Genomic DNA, 16,581 nt, shown 5'->3' on the forward strand with positions numbered 1-16,581 from the left:
AAACAAGTTGCCATGGTGGGCATCCAGCATCAACAAACTTTAAATTAAATGGAAACATTTTCTGTCCAAGAAAACAAAGGCAAGGTCCCAACAATGGAAAAGCACCCTCATGTGCCTCAACAGGCAAATAAGACAACCTGACAAATCCTCCAAGGGCTCCCTTGAGATAAACTTAGCAAGTACAGCCAGTGATAACCATAAGGCCTTTTATACGTACATACATAACCTAAAGGGTAGGACCCAAGCATGTGCAGAACTAGTGGTCAACAGTATCACACACACTGATCGCACAGAGATAGCAAACCTGCTAGCGGATAGGTATAGTGAAAATGTCACTCCCTTATCCCCTCTTAACTTACAACAAACTTTCCCTCATCCCCTCCACCATACATATCTGAACAGCAGGTCCTCAAAGCCTTGCCCAAGGCAAAAAACACAGCCTCTATGGGAACAGACGACATCCCAGGCTGTCTTCTATGATTAAAAAGGGTACTTAGTAGTGATGTTAGTTCATGTTTTGGCCTGTTTAGAAGACAGCCTTTGTTCCAGAGGAATGGAGAATAGCAAGTTATACACCTCCACAAAGGTAACAAGAGACCCATAAGCCTGACCAGCCTTATCTGTAAGGCCATGAAACGTATCATTATAGACCTCATAAATAAAGACATAGGTGACGTTCAAACCCTGGATCCTACCCAGTTCAGCTTTGTGAAGGGTAGATCCTGCCTGTTAAATCTGGTGGATTTCTTTGAAAATGTGACCAAGACCATTGACAAGGACAAATTTGTGCACACAGCATACCTCAACTTAGCAAAGACTTTTGACACAATCCCACATTCAGGCATTACCAATAAGCTTAACAAACTGAATGTAAACCCCTTTGTTGCAAGATGGTGCTCACAAACCAGACACACACACTTTCAAAGTGGTTGACTCTACATCAACCAGCAGACCTGTTAACAGTGGGGTGCCACAGGGGTCAATGCTGGGCCCCCTACTATTTGGTATATACTTCTCAGAAGTTCAGGTCAAAACTAAGGGGTTGTGCCTGATGAAGTTTGCAGATGACTGCAAACTAGGTGCAATCATTGAATCCCCAAATGATGTCAGTATACTTCAGGAGGGTCTCATGCAGACCAATAACTGCTGTATTAGTCACTGTCTCAAACTGAATGCAAAGAAATGCATCATCATTCTCATCTGCACAGACAATATCCCCTCACACAATCAAATCAACAACAATACCCTAACTACCCATGAAGTGGCAAGGGACCTGGGATCACACGTTGACTGCAACCTTAACTTCAACATCTGTGTCTCTACTGTAGTAAGGAAAGCTTTCTATGTAGCACACTTGATTAGTAAAGGCATTGTCTTAACAGCAAAAGAAGTTATAATCCCCCCTATACTCAGCGCTTATCCAGCCCATAATTGAGTATAACGCCCTGTTTGGCATGTACTGTACTAAGCATCTGCAGCAATTAGAGAGCCCTCAGAGGTTTCTAACAAAGATAAATGGGCTCCACTATGTGCCTTACACAGACCGAATAAAGTCCTTATCACTATACACCATATTGTATAGACTTCTTAGGGGAGACTTACGCCTGGCCTACAGAGCAATCCAAGAAGCAAACCTAATGAACTTGCTGCACATCCATAAATTAAATGGGAGTAGGGCTACCCATTCTAGGGAACTACATATGGCCTGAGACAAATAGGACATGCTGGAGGGACATATTTATCTCCCAGTGACTGCTGCCTCTTTTGAATAGGCTACCAATTCATGTGAAACATAGCATGTCTATGACAATGTTAACAGGAACCTTGACGAGTGGATGGGGCACCATAAATTCTTACCTGGGATAGAGCTCACAACCCTCCTGGACATGGGCAGTCAACACTAAATGCAATCTTGGGCAATGACTAGCATTTCTATGGTATTACAATAGGATGAAACGGCTAGGCTTGAAATGACCTCCGGGTCGATAACCTAGTAATCTCCTATGAGATGAAGCCAAGGTTTTTGGAGTGTAATAAATTAAATGCATGGAGGAGATAAGATTTCTACAGTTAAAAAAAATTATGATGAAAAGGTTGAAGAGAGAAGACCTTATAGTGCAGAAATCCTTGAGAAAGTCAATGATGAAAACTTTAAAGAAGCATCGAAAAATATGCACACATGCTGCAAATATCAGGAAATAATGCAATATTAATCATGCATTATTTTCATTGCCTTTGTACTGCCTCTGGCCTTGTTCGTGGGTGAAAATGCTTGATCAATCAGCCTAGAAACCATGCTAACAAATGTAAAATAAATAAAATATAAGATAGAACTGTTCAAGAGGAGAGTGCAAGATAACCTCAATGACTTGCATGGGGAGTACAGTCTCAAAGAGAGGGAAGGAAGCTGGTGGAGAAAAAGTACACTAAAGTAGTAAAGAGTCACTTAGAAAGTGCACTAGAACTAAGATTTTTTCAGAAGAATGTTAACAGCAAAACACAAGGAACACAGAAAAAGAGTGGGAAGGCTGAATAAAAAAAGAGAGATGGGCCTGAAGTGGGGGACAAATCAGCTGGAGACATCTGAGAGAAAAAGGGGGACAATGATGATTGCAGATGAATGAAAAGCAGCGACAGACTTATAAAACTGGTATTCCAAAAAAAGAGAGATCGAGTGAATTCAGAGGGGGAAAGGAGAAGGCAGAAAGAGGTAGGCAAGTCATATATTAAAGTAGCTACATTAAAACTGATAAAGTCAAGTATGAAATATCAAAAAGTGAGGAGTAGGATGTTATAGTTGTGAGAAAGCATCATTTTCATTTGTGTAAGTAAGAGGAAAGCAGAGAGTGGAAGGAATACAGACGTGCAGTAGAAGGCAGAAACAAAACAGTAGAATATGAAAGGAGGAGGGGATGGAAAAAAGCCACGTGGAAAGGAAGGCAGAATACATGCATGAAAAAGACAACATAGGCATCCATGTCACAACATCCTATCCTAGGAGAAAGGACAGGCAAAACAGAACCAAAATAGAAAACGCTGAACACTAATGGGGTGGAAGGAGATGTCATTTATAAGAGAATGGAAAAGAAGGCAAAAGAATACTGAAAAGCCTCTAAAAATATTAACACAGCAGCAAAAATGATAACATACTAATACACAATTTCTATACAGCAGAATAGAAACGACTTTACAGCTAGTTATCTGTTAGTAAGTGCACCTACCCCTTAGTTTATTGCCATCAAAAGGTGCACAAAAACTTGCTTTACCCTGACTCCCACAGCTTTAGCTAAAGGGTATATTTTACAAAAGAACCATATTGATTATATACTGTAGCCCGTACTGACATACTACTGGCTAAATAAGGTGTACAACAGAGATTTTACTTCAACTAGGAGGCACTCTTATTGACAAGGATGTTTCATCTGCCATGGTGGACACATTTACTTACACTTATTAACCAGGACTGTCCAGCTGATAGGTCCCATTATCAATGGAGTCCCAGGCACAAAAACCTCCAGATATCAGGCAATATGTAAGTGCATGGCAAATGACAACATAATGATTGCAAACTGACAGCAGTTGATATGAAAAGCATGTACCAAACATACAAAGTAGGTACAGAGGGAAGACACACACCTACAATTGCAGCTGCAATACTAAATTCCAGTTATACTATTATTAAACATGAAGGTTTAAAGATCAAGTGCAGAGAGTTTTTTTTACCATTTTATTTTATTGTAAGTATGCCCTCATCTTGTAAAGTGGCTTTTCTTCTTCTAAAATGAGTAGTTTTTATTTTAGTGGACCTAATATTTATTAAGTTTAATAAACTGGTGTTTCTGTTTACTCTATGCCTCGCCTCCTGCTGATGCATTAGAGGAGTAGAAACAGTTCTGTAGTGGGTTAGCTGTTTTCTGTAGTCTGCAGCAGATTTTATTATAAGAAACCAGAATTCAGCACAATCAGTTACTCAGTCAGACAATGTATCGATAAATAAACACAGCATACTCAAGAGAAAGGTAACAAAAGTAAGACGGAACAGAATAAGATACTTAGTAAGGTGTGTAGTGCTTGGTATACAGCGTGATGTTAGTCGTGAAGTCATCAGTGACTACATTACTTTTACAGATGTAAGAATTCAGATATGCTATGTCATCATTGTCAGCAATAATGGATCTGACGTTTGCATTACCTGAATATTTAGAAAGCCAGTTTGAACAAAATACTGGAAGAAGGGAAAATACTGTATTAACCAATATAGGCCCCACAGTTGAATCTTGAGCTATTCCAGTACAAACAGAAACCTAACCTGATTTCTCTCCCAGAAGAATTACACTCTACTTCCACTCGGCTAACCACTGCTGAATTCATTTTACTATATATAAATTTACAATCATATGTAGTAGACCTTGAATAACATAATCATGTTATGGGACACTGTCAAAGGCTTTAGCAGCAAGCTGTAAGTAAACTACTGTAATATGAAATGCCAGCAACCAAACAGCACTGACACTTTATGGAAAATCAGCCAAAAAGACCTTCCTCCTATACATACATGTAGGGTTATGTCTAGTACAAGACGTATACTCTCCTTTCTTCAAATAATGATATTAAGCATCTGTCAGCCACTGGGGATGCACAAGCCAGTGCATTTCTTTGGGGAAGGTTGCGTCAGGAAGGGCATCCGGTGTAAAACTTTGCCAAAACATTCATGCAGACAGCAGTAAATATTTACATACCAGATCGGTCGAGGCCTGGGTTAACAATTACCGCCACCAGTACTGCTAGCCAACAGGGTGCTGGCAGAAATTGGACTACTGTTGGCCGAAGGAGGAGAAGAGGGGGAAGGCATGGCCAAAGACTGGAAGAGTAGGACTGTGGTAGTGAGGGTCAGAACTTTGAAAGTTGGCAGTATGACTGGTATAGGGAGAGAGCTAGCTGATATGATGGACAGAAGGAAGGTTGGTATATTATGTGTGCAAGAGACTAGATGGAAGGGGAGTAAGGCTAGGTGTATCGGAGGTGGGTTCAAATTGTTTTATCATAGTGTGGATGGGAGGAGAAATGGCATAGGAGTTATCCTGAAGGAACAGTATGCTAAGAGTGTTTTGGAGGTGAAAAGAGTGTCGGATAGAGTGATGTTTATGAAGCTGGAAATCGATGGTGTAATGATGAATGTTGTTAGTGCATATGCTCCACAAGTTGGCTGTGTGATGGATGAGAAAGAAAAGTTTTGGAGTGAGTTGGATGAATTGGTGATGACTGTACCCAAGGGTGAGAGAGTGGTGATTGGAGCAGATTTCAATGGGCGTGTTGGTGAAGGGAACACAGGGGATGAGGAAGTGATGGGTAAGTATGGTGTTAAGCAAAGGAATGCAGGTGGTCAGATGGTAGTGGATTTTGCAAAAAGGTTGGACATGGCTGTGGTGAATACATATTTTAACAAGAGGGAGGAGCATAGGGTGACATACAAGAGTGGTGGAAGATGCACATAAGTGGATTATATCTTATGTAGGAGGGCCAGTTTGAAGGAGATTGGAGACTGTAAAGTGGTGACTGGGGAAAGTGCAATTAGGCAGCATAGCATGGTAGTTTGTAGGATGACGTTGGTGAGCAAGAAGAGGAGGAGGAGTGTAAGGGCAGCACCAAGGATCAAATGGTGGAAATTGAAAAAGGGTAATTGTGAGGTGGAGTTCAGGAAAGAGTTAAGACAGGCACTGGGTGGCAGTGAAGAGTTACCAAATAGCTGGAAAACTACAGCAGAGCTAGTAAGGGAGACTGCTAGAAAGGTGCTTAGTATGACATCTGGACAGAGGAAGGACAAGGAGACATGGTGGTGGAATGAGGAAGTACAGGAGAGTATACAGAGAAAGAGGTTGGCAAAGAAGTGGGATTGTCAGAGAGATGAAGAAAGTAGACAGGAATATAAGGAGATTAGGTACATGGCAAAGAGAGAGGTGGCGAAGGATAAGGCATGTGAAGAGTTGTGTGAAAGGTTGGACACTAAGGAGGGAGAAAAGGACCTGTACCGATTGGCTAGACAGAGGGACCGAGCTAGGAAACATGTGCAGCAGGTAAAGGTGATAAAGGATAATGAGGAAAACATACAAATGGAGGAGAGTGTATTGAGCAGATGGAAAGAGTACTTTGAGGGGGTTGATGAATGAAGAGAATGAGAGGGAGACAAGGTTGGATGATGTGGGGATAGTGAATCATGAAGTGCAGTGGACTAGCAAGGAGGAAGTAAGGATAGCTATGAAGAGGATGAAGAATGGAAAGGCTGTTGGTCCAGATGACATACCTGTGGAAGCATGGAGGTGTTTAGGTAAAATGGCAGTGGAGTTTCTAACCAGATTGTTTAAAGAAATCTTGGAAAGTGAGAGGATGCCTGAGGAATGGAGAAAAAGTGTTTTGGTACCGATTTTTAAGAATAAGGGTGATGTGCAGAGCTGTAGTAACTACAGAGGGATTAAACTGATCAGTCACAGCATGAAGTTATGGGAAAGAGTAGTGGAAGCTAGGTTAAGTAGAGATGTGATGATTAGTGATCAGCAGTATGGTTTCATGCCGGGAAAGAGCACTGCAGATGCGATGTTTGCTCTAAGAGTGTTGATGGAGAAGTACAGAGAAGGTCAGAAGGAGTTGCATTGTGCTTTTGTAGACTTAGAGAAAGTATATGACAGGGTGCCTAGAGAGGAGTTGTGGTATTGTATGAGGAAGTTGGGAGTGTCACAGAAGTATGCAAGAGTGGCACAGGATATGTACGAGGGTAGTGTGACAGTGGTGAGGTCTGCGGTGGGAGTGACGGATGCATTTAAGGTGGAGGTGGGATTACATCAAGGATCAGCTCTGAGCCCTTTCTTATTTGCAATGGTGATAGAAAGGTTGACAGACAAGATCAGACAGGAGTCCCCATAGGCTATGATGTTTGCAGATGACATTGTAATCTGTAATGAGAGTAGGGAACAGGTGGAGGAGACCCTGGAGAGATGGAGATATGCTCTAGAGAGAAGAGGAATGAAGGTCAGCAGGACTAAGACAGAATATATGTGTGTGAATGAGATGGAGGATAGAGGAATGGTGAGGATGCAAGGAGTAGAGGTGGCAAAGGTGGATGAGTTTAAATACTTGGGATCAATAGTTCAGAGTAATGGTGAGTGTGGAAGAGAGGTGAAGAAGAGAGTACAGGCAGGATGGATTGGGTGGAGAAGAGTGTCAGGAGTGATTTGTGACAGATGGGTACCAGTAAGAGTGAAAAGGAAGGTCTACAAGAGGGTAGTGAGACCAGCTATGTTATATGGGTTGGAGACAGTGGCACTGACAAAAAGGCAGGAGTTAGAGCTGGATGTGGCAGAGTTAAAGATGTTAAGATTTGCACTGGGTGTGACGAGGGTGGACAGGATTAGGAATAAGTATATTAGAGGGTCAGCCCAGGTTGGAAGGTTTGGAGACAAAGCCAGAGAGGCAAGATTACGTTGGATTGGACATGTGCTGAGAAGGGATGCTGAGTATATTGGGAAAAAGATGCAAAGGATGAAGCTACCAGGTAACAGGAAAAGAGGAAGGCCTAAGATAAGGCTTATGGATGTGGTGTGAGAGGACATGCAGGTGGTTGTTGTGACAGAGCAAGATGATGTAGGTGGATGGTGTGACACAGCAAGATGCAGAGGACAGGAAGAAATGGAAACAGATGATCCGCTGTGGCGACCCCTAATGGGAACAGCCGAAAGAAGTTGATGATCTGTCATAACATTCCACAAAAATGCAAGGCTTAGGGTATAGTTTTGTACTATATCTGATTATACTCCCTTAAGAAGTGAGACAAAACTTGCTACTTTTCATGCTGACTGAACCATCCTGTCCTTCAAGAGAACATGAATTAAACTAGCATGTGGGTTTACCAATATATTCTTAATTGCACATATAAAACTGGCATGAAAAGTAATAAGACTGTACACCGTTTATATTCTTGATTTTCATAAATGACTTCTTTACTAACTCTTTAAAAATTACATATCAGATAATACTGTCGCCATCAAATACAACATGTAAAGGTAACTAGATGACAAAGCCAGAAAAATTATTAAAAATAATGGCCACTGACACAGAATCACTAGCCAAAGAATTTCCAGAAAGTATGGATCCATCTTTAAAGAATCTTTGACTTGGTAGTCAAAATATTTATAAAATCCTTTTGTATGGGTAGTTGCCGATGCCTGGCATTTTTTTCATACTTTGTTTCTGTAGTATGAATTGCATACCTTAGTTTCCTGGCTCCATGTTTATATTCTTACAAGTCCTGGTCTCAAACTTTCTGTATGGCCTGTACTTACATCTCTTTCTGTAAAGTCTACTATTTCTCCAAGTTACCAAAACATTTTTGTTACTTGTATCTTTCAACATATTCCTGCGGTGGGTTACTGCATAAACTCTGGAGTGTGTTCTAAGCATTCACAGAACAAAGAGTACATACTTCAAACCAACAGCATTCATACCTTTCTAAATATTCAGAATTCATTCTACCATGGCCATACAGTTCAGTTTTAATCAGGGGGTAGAAGGGACTTGTCTCTCTTCAAAAAACCTTCACTTCTGTAAATCTCCCTCTTTTTTCTTGAAGCCAGAGTTTCAATGGTAGGTTGCTCCTTTTTACATCAATTTGCTACCCTTAAGAAATGACTCCCAAAGTAGACATCACTAATTTTGCTTTGAATTATGTGGTAGAGTTTATATAGTACTAATTCTATTCAATTGAACAGAAAATGGCAAACTGAGGGTTGCTTTTCAAACATTACATTACAATGCTTGGAAAAAACATATCACCTTCCTTTTAACCTATGCCATAATGCAGACTGTGCATATTTATATGCATATGTGGTTGTGATTTCTAACATGCCATGCAAGTTTTTGTAGAAAATGTCCTTTGGAAAATAATTAAGCATGTACTATGTTGTTGCTGTTTGTCTTTCGGCTTTTCCCGGTTAGGGGTCGCCACAGCAGAACTCCGGTCCGCTAATGATTGGCAGTTGTTTTTTATGGTGTCGAGTTGCCAGCCCGACGCCCAACCTTCAACGAAGGCACGCCCATTCAACGCACGTCTTATGAAAGCCCACTCAACCACGAGGAGGACATGCAGACTCCACACAGAAGGCACTCCCAACCCAAGCTGAGAATCGAATGGGAGAACCTCTTGCTGTGAGGCAACAACGCTACCGCTGCACCACCGCGGAAGTACAATTAAGCATGTACTATACATAGTGAAAATGAAACAGGGTGAGAAAAAAGGGGTAAGAAACTAGTTTCATTATTGCTTTCTGGTAATGCTTGTTTCTTTACTTTTGAAACAACAGCGCAAGCATAATCATTCAGAAGTAAAAATGCCATTAACAATAACCTTTAGATTCTTAAAGTCAGATTCATACTCTTAGGATCATAGGTAAGTGCGAGGCTAGCTGCCCTTGTGGGCCATTTTAAGCCTAGCCAGTTTCCCTTCCAAAGGTGAGAAACCCTGTACCTTGTGTTTGTGAGGTAAATGCCTTAACCATTAGACTGACTTTAAACATATTATCCAAGTTGTCTACATCTTTACTCAGAAGGGTCTAAAATATATGTGATTTTTATTATTCCTTGAATTATTTTAATTTCATCCACATGAACAAACACTGGCCCTTGTGACAGACATTCTTGTTTGTCCTCAGTATTTTTTCAGTGCGTTAGACATGATATTGAAATACAGTCCACTTGTAATGCAATTAATGGGGTGTACATTATCTTCTGTGAATGCCCTGACACTAAGTTCCCTGTTAAAGTTAGAACTGAAAATCATTTCATTTGACATCCACAGAAAATTTTTAAGTTTGCACCAGTACATGCTGGTTGGACAAATTCAATTATGTTTTCTAGGCTACTCTCACCCATTATGCACAGAGGAGGAGATATGAAAAGGATTTTATCTGCTGTAGAAGCCTTCTATTTTGAAATTTAACACATTATATTACTGCCACGTAACCAGTCATGAATTTCCATGGAAATATTTAATTAAAACAGGTTTATATGTATCAACTGCTGTACTGATAGGGCAGTTCCTACTCCTTGTGCTGTGATATTTTTCCCTCTAATTATTCTTGTGTTCTTGACTGAGTGCTGATTACTCATATTCACTACTTAAATAACAGTGTTATTTGCACACATTTTTTAACTGGCCCCATGAACGCATTATAACTGTGCAGCCATTGAGCCACCTTTGTGTTTTGTGTGTCTGCTGATTATGTTTAATGATGTACACAGTGTATTCCACCATCCTGATGGCACGTATGTGCAACACAACTGTATTACTCTGGGGCATGGACTCCCACATGGAAGAATATAAGTGTCACTCAAAATAGAAGTGCTCTTCTCCCCCAGACCAAATTAGCTATAAATTATGGAAATAAATACATCTGTACAATTCTTCTAGTGTTGATTAATGGGACTTCTTTTTTAGAAGACTGAAAAAAATGATTATGGGCAAACATGCAGCAGTATAAATCAATGTTATCTTTGTGTTAAAACTATTAATTATTTTATCTTCCCATCTAATGGCTGAGAAAATGTATCATAAGAGAATCTGGGAATATGTACTTACATGAGCCTGTGCATCTAACAGGCAAACTTTGTTCCATGCCATAACAGATCGGATGGAGTCTATGCTTGTTCCATAAAAGTTTCCTTTGTATTCACCATATTCAATGAACCTACAGAAAAAATGTTAACACAGATTAATGTTTGTTACACAGTTATAAAATGAACAGAATTATCAACACAGAATGCATATACAGCCCAGTCTGTACATTTTGGAAGATGTACTAATTGCTTTTAAAGTCTTGCTGCACAAAATGTCAAAGGCAAATTACTTCTCTGTTTGTACAAAAAGACTGCATTGTACATCCAAACATTTAAGCCTTCTCGCACTGAAAACATTTTCTCATATTTGATAGGATTGTAAATACGACAAGCATACCTCTCAACCTGTAGAGAATGATGAAAAGGAACAAAGGCCCTTTAAAAGTAGGTACATCCAGCCAAAAAATTCAGACATTTAATTACCATAAAATCTGAATACCAACTAGCAATGAACCCAGAAAATACAGACCCATTACTCTGACCATCTCATCTGCAAAGCCATGGAATGCCTCATAACTGACCTAACTATGACATTTATAGGGCTTGACTCCCAGCAGTTTGCTTTCATTAAACTTAGATCCTGTCTAATGATGAATGTGGTCACCTTTTCAAGCCATGGACAGTTGACATGCTGTACATTCAGCAAACCTCAACCTGGATAAAGCGTTTGACATTATATCGCATGCCAACATAAAAGACAAGCTGAAACATTTCCAAATTGACCCCTGTGTAGATAGGTGGACAGCAAACTGCTTGAGGGCTAGAACCCATAAAATGAGGGTGACAAGTGCATCCCCAGCATACACTGAGGTAACCAGTGATGTTCTTCAATGCTCTGTGACAAGTCTCTACTATTTGTCATATACTTCACATATCTCCAGATTACAAATTGGGATCTCTAGCTATCACAGTTTGTAGACAGCTGCAACCTTAGTGTCATTCTGAAGTCCACCACTGATATACAGAATTTCCATACAAAATGCACATGTCAACAACTGGTGCTCAACATAAGAATCCATAAGATGATGTTATAAAAGATTAGGAAGACAGGATGGAAAGGGCAAATAATTTTTTAACAAATTATTGGGATCCTTCTAAGGATTTTGACTATGTCCCCCGACAAAAAAATAATGAAATTCATATACAAAATAAATATTATAGGTACATTGTTAAATGGGTAGGAAATTGGTTGTCAAACAGGAACTTTAGAGTCAAGATTAAAGAAGTTGTCTCTGAAGACACTCAAATTACTGCGGGAATACCACACAGGTCTCTCTTGGGACCAACCAGTCTTGGTTAGTTTATTTCAGAATTAGCAGCTCATAATAACGCATGGATGAACAAATCTACAAACGACTCCAAAAGTGGGGCAATCATGAATTTGGTGAAAGATCAGGCAAAATACAGACATATGTAGCCACCTTGTAGTTGTCACTAAGGATCCATGTGGAATTTAATGTTAGCAAAATGAAGATGCTGCATTTTGGGAACAATAACCCCACTTACCAATATGCCATTATAATGTAATTTTAGAAGGAATAGATAGGGTTAAAGATCTGGATATTATGGTACGTAAGACTCAATTCTGATGGCAATGTTTTGTTTGTTATTAGGAAGTGTTATTCTACCATTAAAGATTTTTATGTATCATGGTTAATAGGGATGAAACAATCCTTAACCCTATCTATAGGGCTCTTGTGAGACCAATGATGGAATATTGTGTGAGTGTATGCACCTTTAATCCACTACAATTATGTAAAGTTGAAAGGGTCTAGAAATATTTTATGAGCCAGATTACAGATGTTAAACATGAGCTGTTCAGATAGGTTGGAGAGGCTGTACCTGTATTCAGTTTACAGATTACTTAGGGGGAATTTAATGTTAATAAAAGTACAAAAAATGTTTTGTCAGCTACACTTGGCATTGACTTTTGAGTCCTTTCCTTAGGAACAAGGAACACTAATTTACAAATGAAAAATCTTAGGTAGCACATTCTTTCATGGTATATTAGGTAAAACCTGGAATGGATTTCCTTACGTATTATGAGGTGTTCAATGCAGAAATATTGAAAGGAGTGGTATATGAATGGTTTGGAAAAGGAAAATACGATTCTCCTTTATTACTGGACAAACTCATGCAAAGTCTCGTTGGAGGCTTGGAAACTGAAAAGTACTATTACACTTGTAGGAACCCCACCTATACAGCCCAGCTACAACGCCCAGTCTTGAGCAGCCATTGACCGACACAGAGCTGAGTAACTGTCACTGCCAACATGGAAACTACTCATCTAGTATACTATGAATGTCTGAGCATGTGTACATACATTCAGCCATTCACAAAATAAGTTCACATTTAATGAAGTCTGTCAGTTGACATCTAAGGCAAACTTATTTTACTACAATGCCTTAAAAAATACTTTATTATGTAAAATAAAATCAGCAGTCAAATTTACAAAGTTAAAAATAACTGCTACAGTACTATTATGTATTATTTAAAAACCATAAACAACAATGCCAGAGACTTCAAAATTACAATTACAAAACATTATCATGAAGATGGTCTGTCTGCAAGATCTGATGGCAAAGATCAAACTAATTCAATAATAAGTAAAAAGAAAATTCAGAAGGTTAAATTTTACACCACTGCCTAAGCTTATAATACTCATACAGCTATAACATAAAGATCCTCCATGTCAGTCACTCAGTTTAGCTTCAGAAAGCACTACAAAGTTAGTACTGTTTTGAACAGAAACCCTATCCTTATGGATAATCAGATAATATAGTTTACATAATAATGCTTGCAAATCTGAAATCCTGCTATCTGAAGCAATATCCACTAGAAAGATAGTCTTCTAAGATAAAAACTTGAGTTCCATTGAAACTGCCCATTTGTGAGAAGGTTTAGTCAGGGCATGACGCAACAAAGGAATGGCTAAAGGAGGAACCGGATCCCTCAGCAATGGTTTAAAAAGGAAAGTTCCTCATAAAAAAACCTTGGACATTTTCAGTGAAGCAACAGGGTTTGATATTCTCCAAAACAATAGTTGGAGATGGTTGCCAATAGTACTTTTAGGGTAAAAACCTAGAACCCTTCTGAAAAAAACATGACGAAAAAATCCAGAATAAAAGATAATGGAGCCTAAAAAAGAATCAGACCTTTCTAGGAGGCCCAAATTGCAAAACCCTTCCCTCTTACTTCTACAGACATTTCTAGTGGCTGTTTTTTGTGTAAAGGAAAGGAAAGGATAGGATATGGAGTACAGAATAACAAAGCTTACCATTTCTGGTCAGCACTGGAAATGGAGAAACCAATCAGTTAATTTCAGGACTTCAATGTCAAGGTAAGGCTGGCCGGATGGGATGAGACAGGAAAACTGGAAGTGGATCCAGCATTTAGGAAGGCCAAATGAAGGGGAACCAGATTTGACAAGGCCGTTAAAGTTGTCTTCCCCTCTGTCCCAGGGCATCACCTGGTCTGTTAGCTGAACTATCTTTAGCAAAATCCTGGGATTTGTGAAACTACAACCTCTTTTATCACTTTTGTTTCAGGGAAAAAGTCATGGGGGGGTTGGATGCCTATGGCAGTGTTTTGCCCTCCTGTTCAATTCTGGTGAGCATTTCCTTGATCTTGGGTCCAAAAAGGGTGGACCCACTGAACAGGGCATTCAAAAAGGACATTTTGGAGCTTTCAGTGAAGTTTAAGACACATCCAGGTGTGTTAGCATGCAAGGCCAACTACAAGTACTTGCAAGGCCATGGAACACATGTCCTTATATGCCTGGATGCCCACCAGTTTGGTTTTGTAAAAGGCATATCATGCTTGGTCAATTTGATCAGGTTATCCAGAAGGTTTACTGAAGCCATGGAAAAGGGGCGTACACTCTGCACTGTTTACATAGACTTGACAAGCTCCAAGACACTATTCCCCCATATAGGGATTATTAACAAACTCTCGAAATGCAACATTAACCCTTACACAATTCACCATACAGGTGATCAGCTATCTAAAAGAACCATCGTCGTTAAAGTCAGAGGCATTTGCTGTAGATAAAAATACATAATTGATGGTGTCCAGCAGTTCTGGCAAACCCTCTTCTTTGCTATATACTTCTCAGACAAGAAAGCATATAGGTAGTCAAGCTTGCTGATGAGAAACAGGAGTGGTTATCAAATCATATTCTGATACTCAAATTTTCCAGTAAGGACCGGGCTAAAATATGCTTGGTCCAATTATCTTTTTATTTCTCTATAATTCTGCACCTACTGTTCATTTTAAAGCCTGACAATCAGAAAGCATAAAACATTCCCTCTACTGTGTTTTCCAGATCTATAATTAACCCATCTTTTCAGGCATACAGCTCTTCTTCTACAGTGTTATAACTTGAAGTTCAAGTTTAAATGTTTTCCAATACATGAAGGGGGGCAATGTTTCTGGCAGGTTATCATCAATAAATTCTGAATGACTCAGCTAACAGCTGTGATATCTTTGTGTCACCAACGATTAACAGGTGATCTCTTTACATTTGCATTTGTCACCATTGCCAAGTAGGTTCATAAGTAAGTACCAGACTAGCAGCCTTTGTGGGCCATTTTAAGCCTAGCCAATTTCCCTTTCAAAGGTGAGAATCAAACCTTGTACCTTGTGTCTGTGAGGTATAATGATTAAGTACTATGTTCATCATCCACGCTGCCTCAGTGGCATATATGTAGATTCCCACAGCTTATCCCACCTGGGATGAGGAAGCCCTTGAAGAACTGCCCTCCCAAAGCCTACTCTAGAACTTGAGAAATAATCCAGTTTGTAGTGAAGTTGCTGCCTATAGAATGTTTCAAGAGCCCACTCCTTTCCAATATGCCACCAAAGAGGATAAGGTTCTGGTGGAATGTAACCTTGCCTGCAACAGATTTGCCATGGTAGGAGTAACACAAACAATAGTAGAGGATAACCAACATACAGTTGTATGCTTAGAGACACACTTGATGCTACTTAGCCCCAGAACAGGAAATAAACAGCTGCCTGTGTACATCCGAGGTATGCAGAATCTTCTCTCCCTTGTTTTTAGGTTCCAGAAAGAAAACTGTGATAATGATGGCTTGATGCAGGGTAAATTGAGAAACAACTTTAGGCATATAAGAAGCATTAGTGCATAAAACAACCCTGTCCTTTTGGAAAGGCAGATAAGGTTGGCCCCACATGAGAACCTGCAGCTCAGACACTCACCTTGCAGATGTCAAGCAATATGCAAAACAGTTTTCCAAGTGATGAACCTCATATCAGCCTAAAAGGCAGGTTCAAAAGGTAATATGGTAAATTTTTCAAGAGCAAGGTTGAGATCCCAAGGAGCAGAAAAGTACTTTTGAGGGGTCTCAAGTGCAACACACCTTTCATAAAGTGTTTGACCACAGAAAAAGATAAAAGAAGGGGATCCATGGACAGAACAGCTGAGTTGGCTGCAAGATGCACCTTGATAAAAACATAAGATAAGCCATCATGGTATAGCTCACACAAATATTTCAAAACCAGAGCGGTGGACAATATATCAAGCCCTCTGATATCAGTTAGCTGTGTTTTCTTGCCTCCTTTAACACTTACTGCACATCCTCATTGAACAAGTGTCGAAAATGTTGAAGACAGTATCATCCAATCTGTCAGTAGCAATGGCTCTAAGTTAGGGTGCACCCGTCACTCCTGACACACTGTGAGCAGATCCAGAGTGTGAGGAAGCTTGTGGTAACTACCCTTGGACAATTTCATTAAAAGAGAAGTAAATTTGCCTGGGCAAAAGGGGATCATCACAGAGATCTGTGTCAATTATTTCTGAATCTTCAGAAGTACTTTAGATATTGGTGGAAATGCATAAAGGAACATTCCTGCCTAGGGAACAAGAAAGCTTCTGTCCTCCAAGCATGGCAGCAAGGA

The 16,581-nt window shown here is 39.8% G+C and overlaps 1 protein-coding gene across 2 annotated transcripts in view; it reads right to left on the minus strand.

Moving 5' to 3' along the window:
• Nucleotides 1-16,581, minus strand: part of MPP7 (MAGUK p55 scaffold protein 7) — a 1,877,075-nt gene that overhangs the window by 16,613 nt on the left and 1,843,881 nt on the right. For both annotated transcript variants that reach the window (XM_044066673.1, XM_044066671.1), the window contains one exon: nt 10,625-10,733. In XM_044066673.1, coding sequence (XP_043922608.1) covers nt 10,625-10,733 — 109 coding nt within the window. The remainder of the gene's footprint in view (nt 1-10,624; nt 10,734-16,581) is intronic.

Source organism: Protopterus annectens, chromosome 3.part1 (assembly GCF_019279795.1).
Source record: "Protopterus annectens isolate FY-2018-M chromosome 3.part1, PAN1.0, whole genome shotgun sequence".
Lineage (NCBI taxonomy): Eukaryota > Metazoa > Chordata > Ceratodontiformes > Protopteridae > Protopterus > Protopterus annectens.